Source organism: Haliotis rufescens, unplaced genomic scaffold (genome assembly GCF_023055435.1).
Source record: "Haliotis rufescens isolate VD_foot unplaced genomic scaffold, xgHalRufe1.0.p SCAF_3, whole genome shotgun sequence".
In the NCBI taxonomy this organism is placed as follows: Eukaryota; Metazoa; Mollusca; class Gastropoda; order Lepetellida; family Haliotidae; genus Haliotis; species Haliotis rufescens.
In genome coordinates, this window is record NW_025964001.1 from 15,908,549 (window position 1) to 15,920,565 (window position 12,017).

Consider the following 12,017-nt stretch of genomic DNA (forward strand, 5'->3'; position numbering starts at 1 on the left):
AAGGGAATGTGTGCATAGTCAGAAAGAAATGTGAACATTAGTGACTTGTAGTGGAACCATGGAGTTCTTGATAATTGTCATTTAACAATATATCACATGACTAACCAAGGATCTGGGTAGTCTTGTGGGTACCTGGGTCCTACTCAGTACTGACCTGACACGGTCAATCTCATTCTGTTCAGATCTATTCTTGGTGACTAGCAAGACCAGTGAATTGGTGGGTACGATCTTCATTAACTTCCAATCATGTACAAAAACAAATCTGGACACTTAAAAGTTCATGATGAATTTCCTTTATTTCTGAAATCCTGGATTTTCTTCTATCCACTTCTAGAGACATGTCAGTAGCATGCCAGGTCAGCATTATCCGTGCTCAGTTAAGAAGCAAGCAAATCAAATCAATGAAAATCAAAGCACCCCTCTATAAAGACATGTAATTGTTTGAGACATGTCCCCAGTAGTTGCCCCAACAACATATCCATGTGCTAGGAATTTCTTTTGTCACCTGCATGTATCATTAATCTGATCTCTTCATTCAATCTTTCTGCTGACGTGCAAAAGTTGGTCAACAGGATGAAATATAACAAAATGAATTTTGATGAGAATATTTTAATTTTACAAAATATTTTCAGACATAGTTTACAAAGACAAATTGGAGGGTAACAACTATGCACAAACTTGGCTACAGATTGCCTACAAGCCAAGTATAGTTAATATAGCAACATAATATACAATCAAGTAAGCATATGTACAAAAGCAAAATTGAGGACACAACATAGAGCTGATTACGGAACTGCTGTGTGTGGTCAGACACTACTGAATCAGAAAGTTCTGGCTGCGTTAGGCTACAAATCAAACACACAATGTTTAATCTTGTATGTACACAAAATTATTTGTGGCAATACCAACTGCTAAAATAGGAATCTGTTAACATAACAGTTTTGGTTGACACGCCAGGCTCTATTGGTAACTGGTACACAAGCAGGTAGTGTGGCAGTTAACAGGGGAAGAGGAATTAGTCGACTCTCGCGCCACGGCATTCAAAAGGATGTAACCTTCAGTAATAATTACACCAAATTCACTGATGAGTTTTCTCCAAGACAAACTGGAAACAAGCATCAGTAGTTGGCAATTATGGATATGTTATAACACACAACAGGAAAATGACAAATTTTACAAACTGATATACACAGATTCACTGTATTCCAATGAACCTTACATTTCATAAACACTATAAATAATTAATGCACACATAATTCTCATCAGCAATTTGTTCAGTCTTAAATAGTATACCTCTGCAGTTGTCTAGCTAATAAGATGAGGGCCACGTCCTCCAGCCTGCCACAACAATGATGGCAGCAAGAGCCTCAATATCAGGTCACACAACCCTGTGAAGAACACTCGACACAAACTTCTCACTGTCAGTGTAGGCCAGAACTGTGATCAATAAGACATACAATTCTTGGGAAGGTACCAAAACCAGAGTGATCTCCCTTTGTGGTGAAACCTGAGTCGCCTCCCTTTGTCACTTTGAGAAATGTTTGCCCTATGAAGCACTGGTCTGGCATTAGCACACCAGCAGAGGATAATATTCACGTAACACACAACAGACTGCTACAGATCTATGTCGGAAGCATACATGGGAATTACAGACTCACTGACCAGTCCAATCACTGCAGCAATGCAACACTCAAAGCTTACCATTTGAAATCATTGTTAGAGATGAAGAGGCAGTCAAACATCCTTGAATAGCTATCATGGCACAAAAATACTTTGATTGTTAGATGTTTCAAGTTACATTGCAATTGCAGAACGTGTCATCTGACTGGCAAAGTATAAGCCTCCCCTTCGTTCCCACTCACACACTGACAATGGCATAGTTGCAGTTAGATGTAGAAATTTCTGTTAGATCACATGGGAGTTTAGTCCATATATCAAGTAACTATCATCAGTTCTGATACTTACAGATGTCATAACAAAAATATCCTAGCTAGAAATCAAATTAACAATGTCTGAAAGAGTTCAACTTCTATGAAAACATTCTGAAAGATCAAAATATTATCTCCATGTGCACAAATCTAAGTAATTTGAATCTATATTCCTGTAGGTTTGTGACACAAATACACTATTAAGTCATACATTACATGAAGAGTGGGTGAAGAAATGTATATACAGGACAAGCATAGGAACACCAACTGAATACACTACAGTATCACAAGTCATAACAAATCTCGATTAAGAACAAATCTCAGGAGAACACGCAGGTTCCGTCCAAGATAAGCGTCCCTCTGTGACACTCAGAACTCTGTAATGTGAAGCTAGTGACTAGAGTAAGGTTCTATGCCTCTAACAAACATCCTCACTCTCAAGTAGTGTTGTCACTAGGCAGTGGCCACAACATAATTACGTTGTCCAACATAACATTGCCATGATACTGCTACTTTCTGGGAATCTCGGTGTGATTTTCCTCAGTCCCATACCGACTTCCTTGCAACTGTTCACAGCTCACGACTCACGTCAGAAGATATTGAAAGATCCACCATGTTTAACTTATGAAAAGTCTAACACATGATGAAGGGCTATGAAGGGCTATGAAGATCACAATATCAATGAGAATGCAAACATTTGCAACTTAACAACAAAATGATAACACAAGGAACATTTTTATATATCAATTGTTTCACATGCGCTTTTGCTCATAATTATTCATTATTAAAAGAAACACTCAAAATGAAAGCAAATCCTTAGCTTACAGAGCCACACTAACATTTCAGTTCCTAAAATCATCAGGCTACTTTTCATTATTCAATCTATTAAAACAAATTTGTTCCAGTACTGCAAGAAATTGATGTACAATCCTAGCGATATACCGGTATTCTTCTTGTCAGATATGCCAAAATGAAGCAGTTCCAGATTTTTGCTTCAGACACAAGACATGGTAGGTCAAACAGTCATAATGGCACGATGAAACTGAACAAATGAAAACACAACGCTCGACAGTAGAAATGAGATGGACAACTAAGATGCGGACGGACATAGTGACTTGTTTGCTTGCAATGTCAGTTACATACAGTGCCCACAATAACTAGCACATGAGACTTCTGTTAGTTTGTAATCCTCATCTACCACACTACAGTGGCAGTAGATGGACACCTGAAACCTTGTCAACAAACCAATATATCCATAGCTTCCTCTTATGCAATAAATAAATCCTTATCTGTCAACCATCAAACAAAATATATCCTTTTCACATCGAACAAACCAACAAACAAAAGCCAAATCTTCAAATGTTTAACAATAAAATTATATTTCACTCTTTTACTGGCCAGTGAATGCTTTCTTGTGTACTTCTTCATGATAAATGTCAGAAAAATTTCGTGTACTTACTTATACAACATTAGTTTTTACACTGAACTAGAATACAATAAGGCTAAATGGAAAGTTGGTACTATTTCCCTAGCTACTATAAACATATTTTTACAGCAGTATTACTCAGTACAGTTTAAATGAATATCAGTTGAGTAAAATAAGTCTGAATTCAGCTGCCATCTGCTCTATTGAAACACGCACTGGCTGTTGTCGATGTGACAAATCTCCATTTTAAGTCAATTTTCTAAACACACTGCCAAGCTGTCTCCATGGAGCATGAGATAACTGTTTTGAAATTGATAAAAGATTTTGTTTCAGATAAGGTGTACATATAGCCTTGATGGGTGGTGTCATATCATTGATTAGGAAAATAGCATGAAAACCAAAATGAATAATTGTTTATATGATTCAACCTTTCCTTAAAGCAACTTACTTACATCCATCAAATATCAAAAGCAAGAAAACAATTTTGAAATTTAAATCAACGTTTCGACAAGACTAGTGTCTACTCAATCTTTGACATATGACATACAAGACCAATTCCATACAATAATTCCCTGAACCTTTCCAAAGCCATATATTATGCTCCAGCTATTGTATATATAAGTATATACAGTGTTGACTTAAACAGCACCACTTATGTAGGATGACAAAGTATAATGCATATGACACTGTATGACTTTCTGATGACGGTGTTCCACATGCAAGCAAGCCATCTACTGTAGTGAGACACTCACTACAAACACTTGACTAAAAATTTGAAATAAATAATGACGTTACAATTGATCCTTGGGTATGACTACAGGTCATAACAGTCTGAAGCGAACAGACTTCTCAAGTTAGTGATCAGTGTAGTTTACAATACTCATAAATATCAACAATCTTCCTGTGAATCTCATTAACAAAGTTTCTGTGACCATATACATAGATATTCTCATCAACTTGTGGAGACAACTTCCAACCAATCAATAGCCAGCGTAACCCATTGAGGAATTATTTTTGGTATCACTTCCTTTCATACCAATTGGCTAATCTACGCTTTTTGTTAGTGAGGCGGTCTAGCAAAGTGACATATCCTATCAGTGCATTGTGGCAGAAGACTGGCAATGACATCATCCATTGTTCGTGATGTCAAAGATGATTTGTGTGAAGACTTGGGAAGAGTAGGTTGGCTTTCGGAGATCCAACTGTGTGTGGCTGCATCTCAAACATTTCACATTCTTGAAAATGAACTATGGCTAAAATATAAGACAACCTACATTTACAGTATGTCCCTTGGATATTATCAATGTTGCAATCTTCACCCGAGAATTGGGAATTACAGCAAAAATAAGCCTGGGACAGTCCCTCTGTAAATCCCCATTATACCTTGTGAGTTCACTAGTATCACTAGCAATTTGACAGAGTGTTCCAAGACCTCCACAACAAAGGTTCTGAATGTGTGATAGAAACACAAATAAAGGTTATTGCAGGCTGTAGCCATAAATTAAAGTATTGATTTCGGAAATGTTGAATGTTGATTGGGTGCTAGCACCTAATGCAACATTTCTAACATTGAATCTAGACTGGCTCCTGAAGGAGATGGTGCTCCATGACTGTCTGCCAAAACTCCAGCACATTGCTTTGGCACACAGTTTAACTACATATCAACAACTGTCATCAAGCCAGACATGGCAGCAGGGAGCAGATGAGCGAGCGATCAAGCAAGCGAGCACAGGCGGGCATTGAGGGTTTGGAGTCGAGGTGCGAGGTCACAGCATGGATGTTAGGAGTTCTTGATCATCTTGTTACGGTTGTTCACCTCCAACTTGTCAAGTCGACGCCACAGTTCCTCACGATCCTTCTCCCTCTTCTTCTCCCTGGAACACAATTCACAATTATATTCTAATAATGGAACATGCAAAACATCCTCCAAGTATCAGAAGGGGTATCAGGTCCTTGAATATCAAGGTAGGATAGGTCATGTCATTAAAGCATACTGAAAGATATAACAACATTTCTTTTCCATGGCAATCAAGCACTGCAGAATATTTTTTCGAGCCATATCAAAGCGGTCTATAAATAAACAAGTCTGGGCCTGGCAAACCAGTGACTGAATGCATGAGCATGAGGACCTATTCTGACCCAGAATCATGACAGGGAAGTTTAAAATAAGAAAAATTGAACAGGTGTTTTAAGACCAACCAACTAGATATATACATAATTTCATTACATTTTGAAAGAAAATGGCCGATTAATGGCCTTTGAAGTATCAGCTTTCAGTATGGTCGAAGTGCAAAGGTAAAAATTTAAAATATCAACCAAAAACAAACCCAGAACATATATGTTGAGCCCCACTACTAACTACATATACAAAATTTCATGGCATTTTGTACAAAACTTACTAAGGAATGGCCTTACACAGGTTTATCAATATGGCTGCCATGGCGACCATATTGAAAACCTCTTGACCAAATTGGAGTGTCATCACTGGTGTTAAAAAGGAAGCATAATTGCAGTTTCACTGGTTCACTGGTTTCTGAGGAGAATATGTTTATGATTCATGACCGATGATGGACAGATATTACATGTAGAAATACTTACTTTTGTCTCTCAGCTTTGTAGTTAGCTGTGAGCTCATCGAACAGTTTGCTGTTCATCTCCATGAAGGTCTTCAGGACATTGTAGACAAGAGCCACAATGGTCTGGTTCCAGTGCTCTTTAGAAATCTTATAGAGAGCTGGGAACATGATTGGCAACACCGCATTTGAGTTCTCCTCGATCAGACTCATGATGTACTCGTTGTTCCAGTAGTATAAAGCTCTTTCTGCAACCTGAAATGTAACACCATAGAGAATAAAAACAGTTTTATGTAACCAGGTACATCAAATCGATTTTCTTTCCCCATACATTAAATACTACTCATATCATATTTCTAATGTTCCGTTAGAAACACAAAACTTTGGGCATAAAGAGAATACCAAGGACTTTTATCAACATATTATGCATAAGGGTAGGAGGTGTCTGTGCAATAACTTTCCGACATCTGCACATGTGAACATCTGCAAATCGCAATTCTGATTGGTTAACTGATTTTGTTTCTGTTACTTTTGTTGTTTAACGCTGCACTCAGCAATATTCCAGCTATAAGACGGAGGTCTGTAAATAATTGAGTCTGGACCAGACAATCCAGTGATTGACATCATGAGCATCAATCCTAGCAATTGGGATATGATGACTTGCATCAACTAAGTCAGCGAGCCTGACTACCCCATCCCGTTAGTCGCCTCCTACGATGAGCACAGTCGCTTTTTACGGCAAGCATGGGTTGCTGAAGACCTATTCCCCAAATTTTCACGGGTCTTGGTCAATTGAAGCCATATGACATCACAATGTTGAGACAAACATGGTATGATGTTTATATGTGACAAATCGATTACATCACATCATCTGAGCAAACGGTGCCTTCAGGGAATTTTCATGTAGGGTTCACATTTCATTAGTTTTTTTCTTAATTTTCTCTCTTAAAGTGTCAATGAGTAATATACAGAATAACCTATTTGAAACTCGGAATTAATGGATTATCTGTCCTAAAGGCTTGGCTAACACCATTCATTCACTCAGGACAGACAATCTGTAATTCCTTGAAGCTTGTTGGTCATTCTCTAAATATTTACTGTTACCGCTTTAATAAATTTGAGCCAATCATATGTTTATTTATGTCTAACTGGGTAATAGTTCTTGCAGATATTTGATTTCTTAATTCAAGCCCATAGGCTCCAGAGGAAAAATATTCTAACAAAACCCAGTCCCCAAAACTTGTTGTTAAGCTGTGAGCTAAATAATTGCAGGGCTGAAATACTTGCATTCCTGGTAATATGATGTACCTCAGTGTTAATCAATACTACAGCTAAAATATGGCATATATTCATTGGAAGTAGGTCACTGTGAGGTACTGTTACAAGAATGTCATCAATTGCTACACATAACTATTCAATCACATAAACATGACATGCTTAAGACATGCATAATATCCACAGGAAAACACATGTTTGTGAAAATGGGAAACATACTTTATGAATGACTGTGACCTTGAACTTAAATGAGGGTCACAACATTTCATATTCAGCATGGCCTCAAGAATGACAAGACAAAGGCTCATTGACCTACAGTAAATGCTTCATGAAGTATCGCATTTAAGCGAACCGTTCCTCAGACAATGTTATTGGGGATGACCTTGACCCTTGCAAGGACATCTCTGACATGTCCAAACACTGCCCGCTTTCAAAGTGTGGCGGCTGTCAAATTCTTGCTCATCATCATAACACTGATACGAATAAGACACATTTTACCCAAGAAACCTATTCTAAACTGACATGAACATGAATATGGATGTAGACTTGTTTATAGGACTGGCATTAAATAAGTTGTAAAGGATGATACCCTGTCAGCACTGTGAACAATGTATCAACTAGTACCACCAACTACCGATCAACCCATCCCAGCATGTGAGACAGACGACCCTTGTTAATGTGCTGCATTATCAACATGATAAATTATTTACTTGCCTTTAAAGCTCAAAGAGCATTAGGATGTTCTTAGCTTCTAAGAAAAGATACATCAGCATTAATTCATGTTATCCAAATCAATATCAAGAACATGTGATTTAACCACATTTCATCTGACAGCATTTCTAAGAAAGTGAGATTGAGGTATTGATGGATGACTTTAACCATTAAGCTGTGTAATGTGTATAGCACAATGTACATGTTCACGATTGCAGAAAGCCATGAGGGTAAGTGGGTCAGGTCACACAACGGGTCATGTTGACTTCTGGATGACACAAGATCCCGAGTGATGACATGGGTGTGGCAAGTGTGTGAAAACTCAGTGGCATCAATAATGTAGGAGCTTATACATGTATGAGCACAACTGTGCATTAACCTGTCTGCATCTTCAGCCACCACCTTGATGCACTAGGCTTCTGTGCAGCTGGTCCATGAAGTTAAAGATAGAAATGTATGAGACAAGGTGAAATGGGATTTAACGTTGTGTTCAAGGTTATTTCACTTATATAGCGACATGCATGCAGGTGTATGTGCAGCTGTTTGAACTTATGCCAGTTTTATAGTACTAGCCCGCTGAGATACGATGCCACAGTTTTTACATGGATACACCACTCAGACACATTATGCTACAAGCTGATCAGTCCTTGTTTTATGCTCTTAATGCCGAGCACCAGGCAATGTCTATTGGTACCACCGACCTTCCACTTGCTGGGCAAACACTCTACCTACTACACCACAGAGACAGTCCATGCCTGACATTTTTAATCATGATACACGGAAATTCATAGTATGAGCTTATCACACATCATCTGAACTGGAAATAAGGAAGATTTGATTGTGTCATGACACTTTCAATCACACTATCATTTATATCCTTATATTTCCTGTTTCCAATGGCATAATGCTTGTGCTGTGTTTAATCACGAAGAGTGTGGTCTCCAGGCACGACCTACAGATGTTAGAGTACAGATAAACCTTGGCAACGTGATCTTGTGTAACTCAACAGTGATTTTGCAACAGACAAATGCCATTGGGACATTTTCATGATTTTATCAAATTTTATAGGCCATTCTTATAAATTTGTTTGTTTGTTTGTTGTTTAAAGCTGCACTCAGCAATATTCCAAATAATTACCAAAAAGGAAAATGTCATTGGGACATTCTGAATGACAATCTGTCAATGTCCTAAAAAAGTAATCGATCAGAAACCTTTCTCAATACACCATTTCATATGGTCAATTCGTTTTGGCACTATGTTCTAATATAGTTACTCTTCTTGTCTTAAACTACGGAAAACTCAACATATTTATCACAATCACCACAATTTCAAATGTAGGATAGTTATTACTAACACTGATTCATAGATCTGATAAAAATCAAAATAAGAATAAAGTTAAAAAGATAAATACAACATGTATAAAAAGTGTTCCTCATGGGAGTGAGGGAGTGAGTGAGTTGGGTTTAATGTCGCTTTTAACAGTATAACAGTTATATCGCGGCGTGTCAGCTTAATGTGGGAGGAAAGCGTGAAGTGATGCAGGTCTCAGACGTTTACCACTTCGGTTAAACCCACGAGCACGGGTATGGTGCTGACAAAACTAGAAACATAACCGGGGCGAACTGGGATTCGAACACACAATCATAGGTTTCTTGCATGCCAAAGGGGCGCAACTCTGCACTGCGAATCGCGGCGCCTTAATCGACTTGGCCACCCTTGCCCCCGTTCCTCATTGGAAGACCTTCACTGTGGTCATTTTGTACAGGAATATCACAGCCTGAGTTCAACAATGAAAAAATAATTAACCTGTCAAGATGTACAATATATGTAAAGAAATTAGACATGCAATAAATACGTAATAATAAGTAGAGATTTCACAAAATACATTTCTCAACTTTCATATCCCATTGACTGTTTTCATCATATCAAATTATTCAAAACATCTACTGCGCAATGAGTGAGTGAATGATTATGGTTTACACCTCCTTTAGTAATATCGCAGCGGGGACACCAGAAATGGGCTTCACATATTGTCCCCATGTGGGGAATCAAACCCAGGCTTTCAGCGTGACAAGCAAACGCTATAACCACTAGGCTAACCAACTGCTCCACAGAGCAATGAATGCTGCCAACTCATTTGATAGTCAACTGTATGCAAATTAGACTTAATTTTACTGAGAACAATTTCTGGCCACACATTCATGCATGTTTAAAGTATGTAGTTGGGGATTATATTTTTATTTTGCATAGTATTTGACTTTTGGGACTAGGACGGTCTATAATGAAATAAATTTAGTGATCATTTTCGTTGTTTTATATTCAATATAGGGCATGTTTGATAACAATGAGATTATCAGGGGTATTATATCACCAGCAGATTACGTGATTTTCCAATAATGATATTCTGTTGAAAACTGAAGATTTTATCAATACCATATTTTCTTGAGTACAGTGCGCACTTTTTTTCCAAAAAACACAGCTGTGTAGAAGGGGGTGCGCATTATACACGAATTAACGAGTTTTGACCATGAGCACGTAACACCGGAAATACCATGTCAACAAATCCATACTGAAGTTCGCAAATTATTCATGGATTTACACTGTCTGGCTATAAAAAGTGTTCTTTGTATATCTGGACTTATGTTTGTAACTTATTTCATTAATTTTATTCAAAATTCCTTTTAATATTGTTTTAATTAATTTCGGCGAAATCGTGTGTGAAGCGATCGCAACATCGCACAACTCACCGTTATTAACAGCTACCACGGTCAGATTACCGCTATTGACGCCTTGAAACGAACTTTAGTTGACAGAGAATGGATACATATATCATAAATGCCATACTTTGAATCGTTAAAAGTCATATTTGTTTTTGTTGGACGATTCTATGTCAACACATAATTCTCGCGATCACGTGCACGGGAGCCTTGATCCTTGCATTAAAATACTGTAAAGTTATATCATTGGGTGTGTCTTGACCGAATCACCGGTAGATTCCAAGAAAACGTGTGTACAGCTGATTGCTGTGTCCGGCTTAGTTTACGAGAAAATACACAAGGTAATCTTAATCCCTGGATATAAAACAATGCCTAGCTGAACAAAAAATACAATTTAAAAGGTAAATCAACATGTCTGGTGATTTTTTATCTCAAATTTCGAATTTGTACTGACAAAGTTTCTGATCACCCGTTCGTTTGCCGGACTTCGCTGAAGGGGTACGGTGTAATTTTTTTCTGCGCATAATATTCAAATTTCTTTTTTTCCAAAATATTGAATCCGCTAGAGGGGGGTGCGCATTATACATGGATGCGCACTATACTCAAGAAAATACGGTAACTATTTTATTGAGAATACATCAGATTGTGACAATATAAATATGGCTAGTTTCAGAAATGTAACTTCAATTGATCATTGATATCAAACAAGGATAATGAAAACTGGTTAGCACATTTCTTCAATAGTTAGGGATTCTCATCAAACTACAACCTATTTATTGTGACAGGCCTAATTATAACATTGAATGTGACCAACTTTTCCCTTTAACAAGTGTTAAGACATAATAGCATAAGAAAAAGCCATAGGTCATATCCTCAACTTTCAAAGCATACTAATTTTTTAATGGCCTTTAATACCGTATTCGACGTAAAAAGCGCCCATGGCGCTCTCAAAATTAGGAAAAGGGGACTCTTATTAGAATATTATTCTGGTGAAAAACAACAGAGTTGAAAGATAAATTTTGTTGTTATGCTGACAGCCTGAAGTGTTTATATATGACATATATATTTTTCCAGAATTTAATTGCCTATAATTAAGGGTGCATATAACACATGAGTGCGTATTATACGCGAATAAATAAGTCTTGTGTACATTGATCAGTCCGAAGGGGTGCTAATTGGGATTGTACACTAGTCAATATATTAGCAAATATCGCCGTGGGCGCTTATTATGTCGAATATGGTAAATCATAAAGATGATACATACAAAATGTTATCTTCGTATATTAAATACTTGAGAGTAATCATGTAAAGAATCATCTTGATTTTATGGCCTTATCTGACCTATCACATATGCAAGATTATTTCTCTTGAGTTATATCAAAAAGTT

The 12,017-nt window shown here is 37.4% G+C and overlaps 1 protein-coding gene across 1 annotated transcript in view; it reads right to left on the reverse strand.

Moving 5' to 3' along the window:
• Positions 1-277: 277 nt before the first annotated feature.
• The window catches only part of LOC124134886 (serine/threonine-protein phosphatase 2A 56 kDa regulatory subunit epsilon isoform-like), a 56,638-nt gene continuing 44,898 nt past the window's right edge, over positions 278-12,017 (reverse strand). Inside the window, exons 11-12 of the mRNA XM_046499977.2 lie at positions 5,953-6,182; positions 278-5,228 (exon numbers count right to left, since the gene is read on the reverse strand). Of these exons, the coding sequence (XP_046355933.1) occupies positions 5,135-5,228; positions 5,953-6,182 (324 nt within the window). The 3' untranslated portion in view covers positions 278-5,134. The remainder of the gene's footprint in view (positions 5,229-5,952; positions 6,183-12,017) is intronic.